Source organism: Dunckerocampus dactyliophorus, chromosome 6 (genome assembly GCF_027744805.1).
Source record: "Dunckerocampus dactyliophorus isolate RoL2022-P2 chromosome 6, RoL_Ddac_1.1, whole genome shotgun sequence".
Classification (NCBI taxonomy): Eukaryota; Metazoa; Chordata; class Actinopteri; order Syngnathiformes; family Syngnathidae; genus Dunckerocampus; species Dunckerocampus dactyliophorus.
In genome coordinates this window covers 25,819,216-25,840,509 of record NC_072824.1, presented here as the reverse complement: position 1 = coordinate 25,840,509, position 21,294 = coordinate 25,819,216, and the positions used below count along the sequence as shown (strand labels likewise).

At 41.7% G+C, this 21,294-nt stretch overlaps 1 protein-coding gene across 2 annotated transcripts; it reads left to right on the top strand.

Moving 5' to 3' along the window:
- The first annotated feature begins 1,743 nt into the window (after positions 1-1,743).
- kdm2aa (lysine (K)-specific demethylase 2Aa) lies at positions 1,744-20,379 on the top strand. 2 transcript variants are annotated; one of them, XM_054780097.1, is made up of 24 exons: positions 1,744-1,855; positions 2,878-3,016; positions 3,112-3,190; positions 3,290-3,336; positions 4,588-4,766; positions 6,486-6,592; positions 6,715-6,808; positions 7,819-7,972; positions 8,038-8,153; positions 8,221-8,347; positions 8,436-8,629; positions 9,141-9,218; positions 10,224-10,351; positions 10,544-10,667; positions 13,608-13,736; positions 13,939-14,022; positions 14,122-14,221; positions 15,009-15,563; positions 16,412-16,553; positions 18,691-18,927; positions 19,004-19,167; positions 19,239-19,385; positions 19,456-19,674; positions 19,855-20,379. In XM_054780097.1, exons 1-24 carry the CDS (start codon positions 1,850-1,852, stop codon positions 20,034-20,036), a joined length of 3,531 nt encoding a protein of 1,176 aa, XP_054636072.1. In that variant the 5' UTR covers positions 1,744-1,849; the 3' UTR covers positions 20,037-20,379. The 2 variants fall into 2 exon arrangements, with proteins under 2 accessions (XP_054636072.1, XP_054636073.1); XM_054780098.1 differs by lacking the exon at positions 1,744-1,855 and adding an exon at positions 2,639-2,803.
- Positions 20,380-21,294: the final 915 nt, after the last annotated feature.

The window sequence follows — 21,294 nt, the reverse complement described above, 5'->3', positions numbered from 1 at the left end:
ACCTTTGGGAAAATACTCTGTGGTCTGACAAGATAAAGGTAGAACTTTTTGGAAGGTGTGTGTCCTGTTACATCTAGGGGGAAAGCATTTCAGAAAAAAACCCATCATACCAACAGTAAAATATGGTGGTGGTAGTGTGATGCTGTGGGGCTGTTTCGCTTTTTTTGTGTTCAGTTGTGTTGTCATTGACTAATATTTAAATTTGTTTGATGATTTGAAACATTTAAGTGTGACAAAAATATAAAAAAATCAGGAAGGGGGGCAAACAATTTTCAACTTGCTGCAAGTTTTGAGGCTAGATTGATTGTTGGAGCTAGTGCTTCTGTAGCCAAACGAATTTTTGCATCACAGCACACAACTGTCTGTCACAAGATGGCGCAGTGGTGTTTTTGAACGCCAAAGCATACAGACACAAAAGGTCCAAAAATACAAACGTTTAAGAACAAAAAGTGCACTTAAAGTGGATATGAGCAGGGAAAAACTAGCAAGAACGAAAAACAACTGTGACATAACGAAAAACAAAAAACGAAGTACAAACAAATCACTGGGTGAAGCCAAAAAAACATGAACTAAAGCACTAGGTAGCAAACTCAAGGACTGAAAACACTGGCAAGGAGCATGGACTGGCACTGGCACAGACACAAGAAGACAGTCCGGTGTCTGAGTGGAGTCAGATGAGAGCTAATAAAGGCTTAATAGGTGATGCCGTGTAGGTGTGCAGCAGGGCAGCAAGTGGCTCCGCCTAGGAACTCCAAAAAAGGCCCTTTGCAGAACAGAAAAGAGAGCAGCAGCACAGGGCACAAAACAGGATCATGACAGTTTTTTGTCCACTCATGGCTATGGTTTAAGTTTGCATATTAATTTAATTCCAAATTGAAGGAGGAAACTTCAACAATCCCGATAAAGCAGTATCTGAAGTACAAAATTACATACGACCAACGATAAAGCCTCATTTTCGAGGGAATCCCCACTCACAGTGATGCGCCGTGCGGGGATTGGAACACCAAAAAAAATGAAATCTTCAAGATGAAACACTCTCAATGCACAAAATAATCATCAAATGTTAATATAATGCACACAGAGCAATGAACAAAGTCGTGCTGTCTCTTTTCTGCTCTGTTCTCCTTGAGTCGCGAGGCGTTCAGGCACACCCGTAAGTGTGAGTGTTAGGCGCTAATTGTTTTTTAATTTTTATTCATATACCCCGCGTGACCATTTGTGCACCCGTACTCCACTTTGGGAACCTCAGGTCTAGGAAAATCTGTGCCTTGGCTCAATAAAACTTAGAAAACACTGCACTGCTGTGAGTCATGTTTTACTTTAGGATCGAATACTTGAATGAAGAATTGCTGCAATATGAGTGTCAGAAAGGTTTGCTCTTTAAGTGAAGACTCTTTATTGCAGCGCTGTGACACTCAAATTGAAAATGCATGTACAGTATACTACTTTAATAGACTGCAGATTTTTAGCTCCCAACTCAGGAAGAGCTTCGACGGTCGAAGGGTGATCAAATAACAATGTCTGATGAATGCTCTTCAAATAATCAACTCATAGATGAAGCCTACAGTATGTTGGTGAGGCGAAACCTGTCCATAGTTAGTTGAAGCAGTAGTAGTAGTATATGATGTTCGGGTTTTTTTGGAGCGGGAAATTCAGTTCAAAGCCTTATTCACGCTCCGTGCCATAGGGTGGCGCGCATGCGTCAATAAGCGGCTTGCCAACCGCCATTGAACCGAGGAAGAAAAAAAACGAAGAAGAAGAAGAAGAAGAAGAAGAAAAAGAAGAACAGGAATAAGGACTAAACGACATGGCAGCAAAATAAGACAGATACATCTCATTTGGAGTGGAAATGGGGGTAAATATATGTAAAGTACATTTTTATCGCGGCGAGTTATCTTTAGCAGTGTAATTTGTAATTGGCGACGTTCACTGCATAGTTTTATCGCGCGATTTACCAGTTTGTTGTGCCTGAACTAACTGATTGCAGTTGTTGTTCCGTGAAATCATTTATGTTTTGTAAATTTAAACACCGTTTGTTTTCACTTTCACTTTGTAACGGCGTACATGTATTGTTTAGTATAAATAGTCATGGTGGAATCCAATGCAATTGATTCAATGCTTAATTATCGTCATTCAACACACCTAAGTATATCTTACTTTTACTTTCTTGACATAATCTAATGTTTGCTGAAATGTGAGGCTGTGTTGTGTCATTCATTCTGTATGACAGTGGTGTCCAAAGTGTGCCCCCGGGGACATATGATGTCCTGAGCTCAATGTGTATCGTCCCTCTTTTATGACGTCACGAGGATGACTAACTAGTGGGGCTTAGCTCCTATGGGTGTCTAGTAATGTACATGTTTCATCTGCAGTAAACAATCATCACATGCTCCCCTCGAGGAATTTTACTATTTTTATATAACTTGGCAAAACATGGATACATTACAGTGTGGTATTTAACATCATTTTCAGTACATTACAATTTTCAATGAAGTGTTGCCTTTAAAATGAATGTTTTATAACAGACCGGGTTATGGTCACATTGACTGTAGTAATGTTATCCATAACGCTGTTTGTAAATTCCCGGGGTCAGTGAAGGCACCTTAGGCATGACAGGGTTTGACGGTGACGCGTGCTTGTCGGAAAACAAGGAAATGGATGGAATACACACACTTACCGTGCACGTTTGCACCCTAAATGTAACTATAGAGGAGCGATTGTGTTGCAGTTGGTTATGTTGCGTGCGTGCATGTGTGCACCTTTGTGTCGGTGACCTCCCCCACCACCACCCCAAAGCTGTAACGTGAGCGGAAACACTGCATCTTGTCATTCCATTCATCTCTTTGTTTTTAACCAAGACTTTCTTTCCCACTTAAGCGGTCTAGTACTCGGCGGCGTTACCATGAGGAAGTCATCTCTGATGAGGAGATTGACGGCAAGAGAATGTTTGATCTGGAGGAAAAGGTCCACAGCCAAAGATTCAACTCTGATCGGATCATTCGCATGCAAGGCAAAGGTAGAAAATGACATTCATTGGCACATACAGATGCTAATTATTAGAAATTCAGTGAGTCTAAATTGTTATATTGGTCATGAATTTCTGTCTTTTAGATTTAACTTACGAGTACATTCAAAGAGGCGGCTTGAAAGATCCAATCATCTTTGAGGAAACTGATAGCCTGGGGATAAAGTACATATTTTTTCTTGCACTTTTTCCCCTCCACATCACTCGTTATGACTAGATGTATAATACAGAGAAGATGAAGAATGTTTGTTTTATGCTCCATAGGATGCCAGAGCCAGACTTCAGTGTCAGTGATGTCAAGATGTTTGTTGGTAAGACTTATGTTCTTGTCGTACTTCACTTATCCACAATTGTTTAGCATTATTTAGTCTGAAGTCACACATATATATTACTTATATATAAAGGTGTTTGGTCAGTACTAGTTCTTTTTTTTTTTGCCTTTTTATACTCCAATTGATTTGAAATAAAACAATATGGAAGGAATTAAAGTGTAGATTTCACCTTGAAGACGTTGCATGCAAGCTATATTCAGTGTAGGATATTTGGACAGAGTGATGTATAGTGTGTTGTAAAAGTATTCACAGCGCTGCACTTCTTCCGCATTTGGTTATGTTACGGCCTTATTCCAAATAGAATGCATTCATTTTCCCCCTGAAAAATTCTACACATGATGTTTGGGAGTTAAAAAAAAATATATTAAAAACTCAAATCATATGTACATAAGTACTCACACTTTGCCGTGAAGCTGAAAATTGCGCTGCCCGGCTATCAAAACCAGAGGTTTCCAAACTTTTTCCACCATGGGCCAAATAATGAAAAATCATAGACGCATTTAGGGGCACTTTGATATTTTATTGCTGTTATATTGTTTTATTGTTGATGGTGTGCTGCGGGAAATTGTGCAATTTCCCATGTTCTTCAGTTGTTTCCAGAATGATTATTTATTTACTACAAACAGTGGCAGGCAGAACAATTAAATACTCGTCCATTAGATGGCAGAAGTGTCCACCTTATGCCCTTCATACTGTGTGCCACACACACGAAGCCGTGGGACGCTGTGCCATGCGATGTTTCTCATGTAAAATATGTCACAGAAAATGCAATATGTTTTTTTTCAATAATTTTAAAAGTGTGTAAGTATTATGTGTAGTGTTCTGGATAAAATATAAAGTGGTTCATCGCCATTTAAAAAGTGGGTATTGGATTGGAAGGTGCTTGCATTCACGTGTTGTATAATTAAGTTCATACTGTAATTACACTACAGTACCTTTTCGGTTTAATTAGTGGGTATCTTATTACTTGGACAACAGTTGTTGGTGTGTGTAATGCACCAAACACATTGGATATAATAGAATGACAGAATGAAAATGGCATTTTCCCTCCTATAATATAAACTAGAAGAAAATAATTCATTAGAAAACAGTACAAAATAATATCTGTACTTATTTCATCATTAAATTACTAATATATCAATATAATGAATTAATATTTAATTAGTTATAATAAATTTGATATTTTAAAGTGTTAGAATTCATGTCTTCATTCTGCCATTCTCCACTCAGGTAGCAGACGTATGATTGATGTCATGGATGTCAGCACTCAGAAGGGTACAGAGATGTCCATGGCCCAGTGGACACGTTACTACGAGAGTTCTCCGTGTCAGAGAGAGAAGCTCTACAATGTCATCAGTCTGGAATTCAGCCACACAAAGCTGGAAAACCTGGTCCAGAGGCCTTCCACAGTATGTACATACTTACCATAACTTCCGGTGTGTAAGCCGCTACTTTTTTCTGAAACGTTGACGCTTATATAGCAAATTTATGGCTAAATTCTAATCTTGTGACATCTCCTTGTACTTCAGAACTACTACTAATTGTTTAAATACTGTCAGTGAGGAAACGATAGCTCTTTCTTTGGCAGGAGCCAATCATGAGCTATCAGTGCACTCAAACGTGCTTGTCAACCCATTGGAAATCGCAGGAGGTCATTATATATACCAGTATAACAACATAACAGTCTGACTCACGGTGCCATCTTTCAAAGAGCACTTTACTAACAGTAAATTCATCACACAGCAACTTAACACTCAAAATGTGTATATACAAATATACAAACTTGTCCCAATATGAGTTTAAAATATTATATAAATATTATATAAAAAACATTTTAACGTTTTTGCATATGGCATTGCATCTGAGCAACACGTTCATTGGGGGTGCTGCAATGACGTCAGCTTCCCTCTGGGCTTTGGGCTCCGTGTCTTCTGGATCCCCCTGGTGGACAGAAGCACCATTGCAGCGCCATCCACCATTTTCTATGCTTTCTCCTCAAATTAAATGGTTTTCTCAAACAAAATGCATGATGGGAAAACTGTAAAATGATGTTTTTTTCCATATTAAACTCATATATGTTTCTATACAGACTTGATCAAAATCTTACGGCCAGTTGAAAAATTGCTAGAATTTGCATTTTGCACATTTGGATCTTAATGAGGTTTTAAGTAAAGCTACAATATGCAAAAGCAAGAAGGGGGAGTGAGACAAAAAACATTTGGAACTTGTAATTTATACAAACAAAAAAAGAAATACGTTGTAGACCAAAGGCTATAAAAGCCAAAATATGCTCAAAATTTTCATTTTCTGTCAGGCATTCACACTGTCATGCCCTCCTGATGGCTAAAGCTAAGAAACTTTGTCTTTTTGAACGTGGTCGGATTGTTGGGCTGCATAAGCAAGGCCTCTCGCAGCGTGCCATTGCTGCTGAGGCTGGGCGCAGAAAGACAGTCATTCTAAATTTTTTGAACGATCCTGAGCATTATGGAACAAAAAAGTCAAGTGGTAGACCCAAAAAAATCACACCGTCCTCGCTCATAAACCCATTATGATGGGGCTGTCTATGAATGCAGCTTTTCAATAGTCTGTACAGTAGGTGCTGGTGTGCATCGTAACTACGCTTCTTTAAACACCTCATACGTACCTGGTCTTCCAGAGAATAAGAAGTCGTTGCAGGAAGAATCAGTGTTGACAAATTAGCGACTTTGTTGCTACACTTGGTGAGTATTCAGATGCCTCTAGATACTCTGTTTCAAAAACGCAACTAGCGACAAATGTAGCAACTTTTTCTGGTCTTATTGGAGATTTTTGGAAACTTTTTTTGTATTGCTCTTGTCACCAAGGAGCGGGCACAGCTTTCACCCCCTCCCCCCATCATAAATCACTTCACAGGCGACTCAGTCTTGTGGCATTAAAAACATGACAAAAAGAAGCGACAAAAAGTTAATTTATAGTTCCAGTCATATTTGTTTTGCTTTTTATGTTGTTTACTCACTTCTTGTCTTTCTACTTTAGCAAAATTTGCCATTTACGGAAGCAGGAACTCTACTGCTAGTCTGACTGTACTGTATAGATTTTAGGAAAGTCACCAACAATGTCCGTTCTCTCTCTCCGTTTCCCCCTCTCAGCTAGATCTTATTGACTGGGTTGATAACATGTGGCCTCGTCACCTGAAAGAGAGGCAGAGGGACTCCACCAACTCAATCAGTGATATGCAGTATCCCAAAGTACAAAAGTAAGTGCTCCCCTCTTCTTTTACTCTGACAGAAATGATTACATGTTGACAGTTTGCTTACAGTGTTGCTGTATTTTTTTGCACGTTTGCTTACAATGTCGCTGTTTTTTTTTTTTGCACAGATACTGTCTGATGAGCGTGGAGGGCTGCTATACGGACTTTCACATCGACTTTGGAGGGACATCTGTGTGGTATCATGTTCTGAGAGGCAGCAAGGTGTGTGTGTCTACAATGTGTTCTGTGACTCTTACAATGTCAGTGTTTCTCCTACTATTGTATTAGGCACTCGCAGCACTACACTGCCTCTTCAAGAAGGCAAAGCTAATTTTATTTTAGTTTATTTGTATTTTTTTTATATAGAACTAGATCACTGCAGAAGTAATTGAAGGATATTTTCATATAGAACAGGTCTATTCACGTTTTTATCAAACAAACTAGTCTCATCTTATTTAAAGGACAGCTTGTCATTTCTGTCTCTACATGGTCGCAATTTATCATTTGCTCTGTGTTAATCTCACATTTATTAAATTACATGTTTTATCTGAACTTTTTTGATTATTTTGCCGTATTTGTTTTTATAAAAGTGTGTGAAATGTAACTGTGGAGGAGCGATTGCAATACAGTCGCCTAGGCTGCGTGCGTGTGCTTGTATGTGCGTGTGCGCTTGTGACGGCGTTCACGTACCAATAAAAAGATGTAAAACTAGGGGAAACACTGCAGTGGTGATTTAAGAATGCTGAATGCGTTGTTGTTGCTCACAGAGTCGACGTCAGGTCACATGCTCAGCCCTGACGAAGAACTGTAAAAGTAGGGGTGTCCAATGTGCGGCCCAGGAGCCATATGCGGCCCGAGGCTCGTTTTTATATTGGACCACAGCACATTGTATATATAAAATTAAACCAAAGAAACTGTAAAAATGGTTAAAAAAATAGATCAAGAGGCATAACGTATTGAGGAAAAGCTGTAACCTTTCTGCTAATACTAAACTAATAACTAATAATAGCACAAAGCTTCATCTTTAAATAGGACAGAGGTTTTTTGTTTTGTTTTTTAGAGAAATCTACAAAATTAAAAACTAAAACTAACAAAGATGGCTGGGGGTGTGCTCATTAAATTTTAGGGTTGACAAATCTGAAACAAAATTGCGCAAGTTCTTTCAAATAAAAATGTTATTTAGCAAAAGCTAAGATGCATCCCCATAAACATCCTCGCTGGTGTGTTCTCAGGTTTTCTGGTTGATCCCTCCCACTACTGAGAACTTAGAACTGTATGAAAACTGGGTGCTGTCTGGAAAGCAAGGTGATATTTTTCTGGGTGATCGAGCGTCTGAATGCCAGAGGATAGAACTTCGGCAAGGGTGTACCTTCATCATACCGTCAGGTGACTATCGACATACATGCTACATAATCAACTGTATGCACATATTAACCTATTCCGTTTGTTAGGTTGGATTCATGCCGTCTACACCCCTGTGGATTCTATTGTGTTTGGAGGAAATTTCCTCCATAGCTTTAACATTGCGATGCAGCTAAACATCTGCAATATAGAGGACCGCACACGGGTAGGTGCACACAAGCAGCTGACGTGAAGACACACGTTTCTCCAGTAATCTTCTGCTACCTTCACAGGTTCCAGTGAAGTTCCGTCACCCGTTCTATTATGAAATGTGCTGGTATGTGTTGGAGCGATACATCTTCAGTGTGACCAAGACATCGTATCTTACGCCAGATTTCCAGAAATTGTCTCTGGGCATCGGTATGAACACACAGACAGAATGTTGCTTTATTCTACAAAAAACTCCTTCCATGTGTCAAACGGAAAACTTGTGTCTGACGTGATCCAGCTGGTGTGAAAGAAGAGGATAAGAGTACACGTGAAGATGTTTCAGAGCAGCTCTCTGCAGTTCAAGTTCATTTCACTCCATTGGAGCTGGAGGGGCTGTGGACCTTGGTGGGCAAACTTGAGTCACTGCCATCCAACAAGAAGTGTGTCCCAGCAGGGATACACAATTCCATGGCACTCATCACACACATGAAGGTAACAGATGTATGTTTACAGACACCACTTTTGTTTACCGACCTGAAAATTGCTTTAAACTCTCCATAACAATTTTTTGCTGCCGTTTTTTTTATATATTTATATTTTATATTTATAAATATACATTTCTACTTATTTTCATATTTTTATACTTTCTTCAGAAATAATCTTTGTAAATGTTCTTCTCGTAATATTATGTCTTTGCTTTCACATTATATTTTCACTTAATTCCCCTAATATTATAACAAGGGCTGCCAAAGTTAACACGTTAACGGCTGTTTCCTTTAATGGCGCTATTTTTTTTAAATTTGTTTTACTAAGCCTGAATGTGATTTCTGTGAAAAAACAGCCTGTTTTTGGAGAAAAATAAAAATATATGTATTTTTGACCAAAAATCTACAAATTTGCGGGGCCGTCAATGCTGAATTGTGAATGTTATTATTTGATCCAATATTGTGTCTTTTCAAAACTGTAAAATACTGTAACAATAACAATAATGGGTGTCTTGCAGGCACTACTGAAGGAGCATGCTAATGACAATCCCAAACAGTCTTACACTGGAAAACCCATTGTCAGGTGGCCAAAGAGGGTAAGTGTCAATTTCGCATATAATATACTGATGGAATGCATTTACGCTGACACATCATCTTTCTCGTTAAATGCATTTGTTCTTTTTTTTTTTTTAGCAACCAAAAAAATGACATTGCACTTCACTTCCTACACACTATTATTTAATGTTTTGAATCCTTTTTTTGGTAACATGTATGCGTTATTATTAGCTTACTGCTATTTTCCCTTGACTTCTGATTTCAAAACTAATTTAGCAGTCTGTGGAAGGAGTTCCACCAGCACTCAAAATAACATAAGGCAGAAATGACAATAAAAACTAGGGATGTCCTGATCCGGTATTGATGTCTTATATTGGGCCGATATCAGCCAAAAAAAAAACAATATCTGATTATATTGGCCTGCATCTCATCTCCGATATTGGCACTCTGATACTAGCAGTCGAATCTAGGCTTCACCCCACCACCCAGTCCACAGTGTTTGCTAACGTGCGAACAAAGGAGCAGGAGTGATGTCAGCCGTGCATCAGTAAAAAGACATGGCAGCTGAGTGCAAAGCTTGTCATGCACAAGTTTCCCGTGGTGGCACAGAACTGGGGAAGATTTAATACGACTGACCTCATCGCGCATGAAGCAGCATCACACGGGAAACTCCCACAGGACTGGAAAATGTCATTAGCTGTATCAGAAAAGAGCGAGTCCCTGTCAGTGGTATGTAATGTTGAGTTTTAAACGCTTCATTGAGCACCCCGAACCTCGCTATAGTATGCCTAGCCGCCACTACATTGTGGATAAAACCTACTGTTGCGGACTATTGTTCTTTGTTTGACTAATATCACTTGATCAAGCCTTTTCTAACATTCCACACTACAAAATAGGTAATAAAAGTATGTATTGGATCAAAATGGGTATCGGACAATATTCAAGGCAGCAATATCGGTAGTGAAAAACTTGTATCGGGACACTCCTAATAAAAACAGGGTGTATTTGCCTTTGCACATTTGAATAGCACGCTCATTTGTCTTCAGGCCTTAAATTATCAGCCACCTCCTCCTCCACCACCGCATCTTCGTTCCAAACCGACCACTACTCCAGTTATGCCACGCCCACAGAAGCCTGCATCTTCCATGTCTGTTCTGAGAAGGCGTAGGGTCAGGTAATGAATGAATTACGAAAATTGTTGAAGACTCTGTTGATTACTATAAGGCATGTAATAATAATTCTGATAATCAATGATGAATAGCTTGTTGGCCTTGGTCTGTGTAGATGTGCCGCAATTTTAAGATGTCCAACATCACATACAAAGATAAGTGATTGAACTGTGTGATTTTCTTGTACTTTCGAACAGATGTAAGCGCTGTGAAGCCTGTATGAGAACTGAATGTGGAGACTGCAATTTCTGCAGAGACATGAAGAAGTTTGGAGGACCGGGGAAGCTAAAGCAAACCTGTGTGCTGCGCCAGTGTCTCTCAGTAAGGAACTTCTTTTCCCATATTCATTGTCGTTTTGTGAATGATCTTCAAACGTTTTTGAAAATTAGAATAAGGTAGATAGTCAGTGTATTCAGGGAGGCCACAAACTAACTAATTACTAGCTCTGTATCTTCACCATTAATACATTTTATACTGTCAAACAGTTTTCTATTCATACTGCCTTGAATATACAGTGGTTCGATATGTGTTACAGTTCATTTTTTTATGCTTGCTGATGTATCATGCGATTTAACATGGTTTTACATGCCATCATGTATCCCAACTCTGTAGTTTTGTGTGGGTTTCAAGCTCTATTCCTCCACCCCTCGAAATGTAAATGACTTCTGAATGGTACGGTTTTAGGGACATTAGACTTAACACTAATATTAATAACGTTCTATTTAGAGCTGCATCGATGAATGGATGATTAATCGATTATCCAGTTAATTGACAACTATTTTGTATTCAATGTCATCTTTTTTCTTTCATTTAAAATGTATATATCCTTTGATTTGTGTCTCAAATGTGATTTTTTTTTAAATTATTTCCTTAGTCATCCCTGAAAGTAGACCTATTATATTTGTGTTTTAGGCAAAACAGATATTCACACACATCAGCTTTGACTTTGAAAAACAGTGATGAACATTTTTGCCTCTTTTCTAATTATAATAACCACTCTAAATTGTCCATAGGTATGAATGTGAGCGTAAATGATTGTTTGTTTATATGTGCCCTGCGATTGGCTGGCGACCAGTCCAGTGTGTACCCCGCCTCTTGCCCAAAGTCAGCTGGGATAGGCTCCAGAATGCCCCCGCGACCCCAATGAGGAGAAGCGGCATAGAAAATGGATGGATGGGTGGATAATAATAATAATACATTTAATTTATAAGCGCCTTTCTAAAAACCCAAGGACACTGCACATGACAGATAAAACAACAAAAGATAAAAACAACATAAACAAGTCAAAGTGAGTATGCAGTCTTGACCAGATGAGTTTTGCGTCTGGATATGAAGATGGGGAGTGAGTCAATATTTCAGATGTCAGTTGGTAATGAGTTCCAGAGTTTTGGAGCAGGGTGGCTGACAGCTCTGCTCCCCATGGTGCTGAGGCGGGCAGAGGGCACAATGAGGTGAATGGAGGGAGAGGATCTGAGGGAGCCTGGCAGTGTGGAGGAGGTCAGTCGGGTGCACAGTGCTGAGGCTGTGGATGGCCTTGAAGGTATGTAGGAAGAGTTTGTAGTCTATTCTCTGCTTGTCCGGGAGCCAGTGAAGTTGCTGTAGGATAGGGGTGATATGACTTCAGTCGATGTCAGCAGGCTTCCGTCCCCACTGTAAACAGTGTGGACCGGGCACTGCTTTCCCTTTGAGGCGTCGGACGGTTTGCCAGAACCTCTTAGACGCCGACTGAAAGTCGTGTTCCATGGCCTCACCGAACTCCTCCCACACCAGAGTTTTTGCCTCAGCCACCGTCGAAGCCGCATACCGCTTGGCCTGCCGGCACCTGTCAGCTGCTTCAGGAGTCCCACAAGCCATACATACATGCTCAATGGGACTCCTCCTTCAGTTTGACACCGGCCCTGAACTCTGGTGTTCACCATTGAGTTCGGGGCTTGCCGCCACAACTGGCACCAACCTCCTTGCACCCGCCGCACTGATTGGCTGCCTCAGCAATGGAGGCACGGAATACGGCCCATTCGGACTCCATGTCCTCCCTCGGAATGCAGGCGAAGCTCTGCCAGATGTGACAGTTGAAGACTGAACGAACGGGAAACTCTGCCAGATGTTTCCAGCACACCATCACTACACGCTTGGGTCTCCGAGGTCTGTTTGACATCCTTCCCCACCATCTAATCCAACTCATCACCAGGTGGTGATAAGTTGACTTCTCAGCCCCTCTCTTCTTCCGTGTGTCCAGAACATGCGGACCCAGGTCTGATGATACGACTACAAAGTCGATCATAGAACTGCAGCGTAGGGTATCCTGGTGCCAAGTGCATTTGTGGACATCCTTATGTTCGAACATGGTGGTGGTTATGGACAAACTGTGGTTCACACAGAAGTCCAATAACATCACACTGCACGGGTTCAGATCGGGGAGGCCGTTCCTCCCAATCACGCCCCTCCGGGTCACATTTTCATTGCCCACATGGGCATTGGAGTCTCCCAGTAGAACTATGAAGTCACCAGCTGGGGTGCTGTCCAGTACAAACGACAGTCAGAACCCTTTCCTCAACCCGAAGGTGTAAGGAAATGAGCCTCTCGTTCACTCGGGATGACTCCAACACGGAGGCACCGAGTTGGGGGGCTATTAATAAGCCCGTACCAGCTCACCGCCTCTTGCCTGCAGCAACTCCAGAGTAGAACAAGGTCCAGCCCCTCTTGAGGAGTTTGGTTGCAGAACCCAAACTGTGGGTCGAGGTGAGTCCGACTATGTCTACTCGGAATGTCTCAACCTCTTGCACAAGTTGGGCTCCTTCCCCACCAGAGAAGTGACATTCCTGTCCCAAGAACCAGATTTAGCCACTGAAGATCAGGATGCCCAGGCACCCGTCCTTGAGACTGGTGATACCATAATTTTTGCCAGAGCTTGTAGATGATGAAAACAAGGGGCCCCAGGACAGAGCCATGAGGCATACCTGTAGTGACAGTGGAGAGGTTTCTGGTTGTGTGTTTGTGTGTTTGCATCCACAAGCAATAACAATATTCCCGTTTAGATGTTTATCATCATATTTCCAATATTCAGATCCTTCAGTATTTTGTGACGTTGCAAATTCGACAAATCCTCTCAAATTATTCGCATTTTGGCCCATCATCGTCACTTTTGTCAGTCAAATTTGTTCCTAAATAGCACTAAAATGCGCACGTCCACTGTCAAGCCAATACATTGACAGAGATGCGGACGCATGGTGATAATCCCACTCTTTTTTTTTTAATTTTTAGCCAGGACTTCCACTGTCTGCAGTTTGTGAAGTATGCAAGGAGCCGAATCAGGAGGAAACTGGAGATGGCTTCTATACTCTGATGGAATGTTCCAACTGTGCACAGATAGTCCACCCTGCTTGCCTCACGGTACTAAAACATTTGTTTTTATAATTTATTTCAATGTGAATGTGTACATTTTTTGTTACCTTTTAGTAATGGGTTTTATTTAAATTATGACAATGTGATGTGTGAGCTCTTTGGCATCAACTCGACTTGTTATGGACGCGGTTAAATGTAACCAAGGCTCAAGGTCTTATCATGTTTTTTTTGTCTTTCCCTTCTGTCCCAGGTTCGGGGTGAAGGAGTTATCAATAACGATCTACCAAGCTGTTGGGAATGTCCAAAGTGTGTCCAAGGGCTCACTGACACTGAGGTACACAACTGAAAATCTCTGACTAGCCCTCACCTCTTCATGCTTTATCTTTCTATCCTTCATCAGTTTATTTTTGCTTTATTTCTTATACATTCCTAGAAACGGAAATCTTCCTCTCTGCTGGACGCTCGCATGGCTAAAATCTTCCGACAACAAAGACACAGCCGTGATGGAGATTCTAGTGATGACGAAGATGAAGGTTGGTTTGTACTTCCACCAAATCTGATGAAATGAAGTCAATGAGCTTCATTAGCTGTGAGTTCTATAGATCTAGTTTTATGGACAGGTGTTTCTCAGCAAGAACATTTAATCCTCATGTATTCCATTCCAGGTGTGGAAACATTTCAAATATGATTAACAGACTTGAAAGAACTCAGAAATACACAGTGAGCTTGAATGCCTCATCAGTGCAGGGCGCACAGTGCTTGAAAGGAAGGAAACAGACACGGTGTTGTTAGTCGTTCTGTGTGTGTTCCACAAACGCATAAACCACACACACATAATAAAGATGATAAAAAGGATTCCCTGGCCACAATATGTCTATAGTGTCCCAACTCCAGAAGAACCAAGATATATTCTTCACATAAACGGTGTCATTAACACGTGGATGCTTTCTTTGGGTGCTGTTTGGTCATTATCATAACAGTGTATGAAAACCGAGACATACAGTATATGTAGCAATCATTTTCGGCGAAACTCGAGGTTCCACTGTGTCCGTGTTCCTGTGAACACAAACAGTTGTGAAATAATCGGGGTACTTTTTTGATCCACAGCTCGTCAAGCCAGACAGGAATGATGACACGAATACACTCGGATTGTGTAACTATGCTCATAACTAAATGCGGTGACCTTCAAATGCTTCATCGATTTTGTGTAGTGATTAGTGACACATGATTAATTTATCATGCCAACTATTTGATGATGATGTTGAGCTTTGATGACGTATGTTACTCCTCTAACACATTTTATTGTGATGGTCTCTGCAGCCACTCAGAGAAAAAGGATGCGTCTCCAACGAGGAGGAGGCCACTCTTCTTCTAGGAGGGGGTTTGGTAGCAATAGGAGGGGACTCCTCAAAGGAGGACTGGCCCTTAGAGGAAGCCGGGAAAGTCCACTGACTCTTGGAACTTCTTCCATTCTGAGGATGAAGACCATGAAGGACGGTGGCAGGAGGAGGAGAGGGGTGAGATTGAGGGGGGGCTCCAGGATCCAGCAAAGAGGAGCTTCAACTGACGAGTCTGATTATGGAGATGAAGAGGAAGAAGATGACGACAGTGTAAATGGAGACCAGGATCAGCGCCCTTATCAGCTTAGTAGGAGGTTCAAGACTGATGATGAGGAAGATGAGGACAGCGAGCGACAGGAGTTTGACCTCGACGAAGAGGAAGGGGACAATTTTGAAGATGAAGAGGGGCAGGAGGAGTTCTGGGATTCTGACGCAGAACCTCCAGTGCTCCTGGTGTCTGATCTGAATGATGACATCCTGTGTGGATCCTACCTGACTGTGACGCTTCAAAGCCCTAACAAGACCGAGAAACCAGGTAAGTACAAGTCATGTACGGTAGTTGGACGATAGAAAACAAAAAGATGTTGGCATTGCCAGTGTCAATCACAGATGACAGTTTTCATCAACTTATGACATTTCTCATAGAGTCATTGTCCTTCAAAACAGAGTCCACAGTTTCATCCTAGCTCTGGGTTTACCTCAAGAGGCGGGTCTATAGGCCAAGGGCTGGATCTATGGGCCAAGAGACAGATTTATCTGTCTCTGTCTAATGTTCCATTCCATTGCATTCCATTTCCTTCCGCTTATCTGTGTCCGGGCCACGGGGGCAGCAGTCTCAGTGGGGAAGTCCAGACTTCCTGGTCCCCAGCCACCTCTTCTAGTTCCACCGGGAGGACCCCAAGGCATTCCCAGGCCAGCTGTGGGACATAATCCCTCCAGCGTGTCCTAGGTCTGCCCCGGGGTCTTCTCCCGTGTGTGCATGCCCGGAACACCTCACCAGGGAAGCGTCCGGGGGGCGTCTCGACTAGATGCCCGAGCCACCTCACCTGGCTCCTCTACTCTGAGCCCTTCCCGGATGACCAAGCTCCTCACACTATCTCTTAGGGTGAGTCCAGCCATCCTGCGGAGGAAACTCATTTCCGCCGCTTGTATCCGTAATCTCATTTTTTCGGTCACGACCCAAAGCTCATGACCATAGGTCAGGGTGGGAACATAGATCGACCGGTAAATTGAGAACTTTGCCTTCCGGCTCAGTTCTCTCGTCACCACGACGGTCCGGTACAGCGAACGCATATCTGGTTCTTGGCACATGGAACATTACTTCTATCTGTCTAATGTCTGGAGATTTTTGCTTGACTTTTTCCCATTTTATGACTGACACAGGTTCTATAGTTCCCAAACTGGAAGCCGCCATGGGTTTTCGGACACAAAATGCAAGTGGACACCCGAGCTTCAACAGAAAGACCGCTCTTTCCAAAACTTCACGCAACACCCGTGATGGACCACTTCCACAAGGACCAGGAAGGTTGGACTTTTCATACAGTTAAATAGCACTAAATAGACCAAACAATATAGTATTTTAGGATGAACTCCATAACACTCAGGTCTCAATATGTTATCTTATACAGTCGCAGGACAGAGGCAAATGACTAAGAAATCTCCATGATGGAAGTTTCATGAAACACAAATCGAAAGAGCACATAAATTCCTGCATACACATTGACAGTTTCCATTCACTCACGATTGTGGTTAAGGTTGACAAAGAAGTGTTTGCATCTACAAGCAATAACAATATTTCTGTTTACATGTCAATCAGCATATTCATATTCAATATTCAGACCCCTTGGCATTTTGTGACGTCGAAAACTCGACCAGTCCTCTCAAATTATGTGCAATCTCACAATTTCCCACACATTTTGGCCAATCATCGTCACTTTAGCCAGTCTAATTTGTTCCTAAGTAGCGCTCAAATGCGCACATCAACCATCTAGCCAATCAAATGTGTCTCTGCATCACCCACCCGCGTCCTCACTTCCTTCCTTACATCGACAGAAATGTGGTGATAATCTCTCATTGTCGCTCATTTACCAACAAAAATCGCTGCTAGAAATCGCTCTCATCGGTTCCCCAATGTAAACTACCTGCAACGTGGAAAACAAACAAAAGTTTGCACTCGATAAGCACTTTTCAGTCATAAAACAAACACAGAGAATGTCTGCAACTTTTAGACGAGTGTTTATCTCTCAACCTGAAGGTTGCTGTGACCAAGTCCAAGTATCCTTAAGAAAGATAACGAACCCATCGTTAGGTGAATGACGTGAAAGTGAAAGTTCATTTTGCCATACAAGTCTGTTGGTGGGATATAAATGTAGCATGCTGATGGTGGGCATTATTTAATCTTTTAAAAGGGCCAGACCCCAGCACAGAGGGCAACATAGTTGCATTTATGGTATGGTATGGTTTATTTGCTTCAGACATGCTTAACAAGTTGCATTAAGGAACATCATCACATGATTACATATCTGAAAAAAAGAGTAGGACGAAGCAGGACTTATTCAGTCCTACCCCCCTCCATGTCTATTACTGATAATTCATTCACACCATATCTTTCATATGTTAACACTTTTCATTTGCTTACGTTGTATCATTTACATTTTGTTAAATTCCTGTGTGAAAAATAAAGGAAGGTGTTTAAAAAAAAACAATCAACACAGAATAACAGTTAAACTGCTGACACTAAAAACCTTGTGCAGTGTTAAGGAAAAAAGGAAATAAAACCTGGAAAATAAGGATAAAATGTGATAAAATAGGAAAAAGATGTTAATAAATTCTGCTGCTGGCTCTCAACGAAGGCGGTCGCATCTTTCCCCCCTCTCCTTTCCCTTATCTTCCTTGCTTTGCTTCTCATGTCTTGTTTTTGTCCTGTCTCATGCTTTTTAAGAGCCTCTCTCCGCTTTGCTCTCCAAATCTAAATCATGAAATCAACTGGTCTCTCCACACAATTGACAAAATCTTTTCGATAAGAAGCTCGGGGTCTGGGGAACCCATCTGCCCTGACGGAATGTTCACCGCCAGTTACGTGATGGACAGTTGGGGGAAGTGGAGGGTCATGTGCCTGGCGGTTCTACTTTCCGTTGAGGACATCAGAATCATCTACCTATTCGGAACCTTGATAACATGATTGTTGCTGATTGGGATTAGGCACTGCCCTGATGTAGCACAAAATTTGGAAGAGGGACACAACAGTCCAAGTGCCCAGCAGCTGCCCATCATGATTGAAGGATCAATCAAGAGACCAGAATGGACAACGGGTCAGCCGAGTCTGTTGGAATGCGGCTACCGCACTAACCTAAACAATCTAATCTGTATTTAATTTTTTGTGTTCAGTTGTGTTGTCAGTGACTAATATTTACATTTGCTTGATGATCTGAAGAATTTAAGTGTGACAAACATGCAAAAAACTAAGCAATCAGGAACACTTTTTCACATCACCAAAATACCCAAATCATCCATAATAAGCAATCAGGAACACTTTTTCACACCACAAAAATACCAAAATCATCCATGTATAACTTGTGCATGCACAGAAAAATACAACATTTTTTATTTTTCTAGTTACAGGTACAGGACAGTCAGGTAACTAAAGTTTTGTCATCTTGCAGGTCAAGTCTTCGAGGTAGCTATGTCACTCGCGGTACTGTAGAGCGGTCTGTGTCCTCAGAGGATGAGGACCTGGCTGCTTCATCTATCTCTACCACACCTCCATCCCTGCTGCTCACATCCTTTAAGGACGTGGATGAGAAGGGCGGAGAGAAGGACGTGTGGGTGTCTGTTTTCAAGTACCTGAATAGAGCTGACCTGCTAAAGTGCATGACCGTGTGCAAGGCCTGGTACAAGTGGTACGTTGTCCTCAAGATGATGCAGAGAAATTTGATGTTGAACATCCTGGAGTCACAGTTTTATTGCCTGCTGCAGGACATTTGACAAGAATCTTTGGAGCCATCTGGATGTGAGTCGGTGCAGCCCTCTGAGTAACAAGGCCTTGGCAGGCATCATAAAACACCAGCCCATCTCTTTGGACCTCTCATGGACCCCCCTTGCCAAAAGACAGCTCAACTGTCTTCTCAGCAGACTTCCAGGTACAACACACAAAGTACTAACATGCATGTTGACAGGTTGTGCAGCCTGATCCCTCTGTCTGTAACTGTAGGTCTTCGTGAATTAAGGCTTGCTGGGCTGTCGTGGTCGTGCCTGTCAGCTTTAGCCTCCCCCACTACGCCCTACCTTCGACTACTAGACCTGCGCTGGTGTGAAGGAATAAAAGATACTCAAATTAAAGAGCTCCTCACCCCACATGGTCAATTGCAACAGAAGTGTGTGTACTCGCAGGTTTTCTTCTCGCCTTACATTCTTTTGTTCCTTCTCAGGCTCGGAGTCGTCCCGCTGCAGACTGAAGAACATGCTGACATTGCACCTGTCCGGCCTGGAGATCAGCGAGTCCACTGTGAGACTGCTCCAGCGTCATATGCCACACCTGGAGAAGCTTGACTTAGCTCATTGCAAGAACATAACAGATTCGTTCGTAGCGGTGCTGGCTGCAGGCGGCACACAGATGCGCAACAATCTGAGTGAACTCACTCTAGCAGGTACCTCATTTGACATTTTCTCATTGTCTTGCTCCATCATCACTCTAATAAACCATTTCAATTGAATCTTAGAGATGATTTGATCCCACACGGCAGATTTTTAAAGCATGGTAGATGAAAATGAGTAATAAACAAGAACTATAATATAACCAGAGCAATTATGTGTGTTTATCTGATCAGGTTGTAGTCAGCTAACAGATGGATGTATGTCCTACCTGAAGAGAATGTCCTCTTTGACCTTCCTGGACATGAGAGGCTGCAAGGGCATCAGCATGCAGGCCTGCAACACTTTCATCTCTGACCTGTCGCACGTTGCTGTGTACTGCATGATGGAGGAGAAGCTCATCCAGTGTCTCAACTAAATGACAGCATGTGTTCTCACAGTGCCACAACTGACTACTGCAAGGTTTGTAGTTCAACCTTTAGCCCAAGCAACTAAAGAAGAAGACAGATGTTGTCGTACCTTGATTGGAAAAACACTACAGAGCTTTCTGAACCATGGTGGTGAAGGGCAGGCCCATCTTGTGTGCTCTATCGATTTGACACTGTGGACGACACTCAGCAATTGCAGAAAAAGCTGGGACATTGTCTTGATTTTCTTTTGGATGCCATTTTCACATTAAAGTAGTAATCTGAGTCATGATTTTATAGTAAATTATTATGCAAGTGACTTAAAATAAAAAAAGGGTCGGATTTTCAATACAATGCTGTCGTGTGATTCAGAAGATGTACATATAAGAATCAATATATACCTCTCGCCTGGACAAGGTCTCCAGGGCTGTGCTCTCACTGGAAAACAGGCCTGGGGGAGGGGCTTCATGAGCCACCCACGGACCCACCACCTCTCGGGCGAAGCAGCACAGTGGTCAAGTGCAGTGTGTGTTGGGAGGAAGCACATTACGATCCTTTAGTGGCCTCAACAGTCTCTGGACTTTTAAAATGAAAATCTGTAGAGCGAACTGAAACTTTTAGTTGCCAAGTGACAGCCTCAAAACCTTCAGGATTTGGAGAGAATCTGCAAAGAGTGGTGAACCAAAATCTCTTCTGTGTTGGGCATTGTTTACATATTATCTGATACATGTGCCAAATCCCCCACGACCCTAAAGAGGAGAAGTGGTATAGAAAATGGATGGATGGATGGATGTGCCAAATCGGTACTTAAAACAAGGAAAACATACACATTTTGTCCAGCAACGTCTTTTTATTTGTACGGAATTTTGTTACATGCAAGTTGAACAGAATAGTAATTCCAATATCTCAACAATATAAATGAAATGATAACCAAGATTCACAAAAGCTGGTCATAATTTTCACAGCAAAACCAGCAGCATTCCGCTGTTTAAGTACATAAATTCCGCCACAATTCCAGCAGAAATTAATTATTGATACACAATTGTGGCGATGTTAGACTAGCATTACAACGGTGTTTGCTGGTTAATCCTACAAGCAAGAGCAACGTATTAATTTAGCAAAATGAATGTTACTTGCAAAACATCACCTTCAAGCTGAGTCTGCATCTCACATCACTCAAGTTTGTTTTCCAGAGGAATGTACATTGTCATGCAATTCACAATTTCACAATCAGATGCTTTTAAATAATTAATTACACGCTTTTAAAGA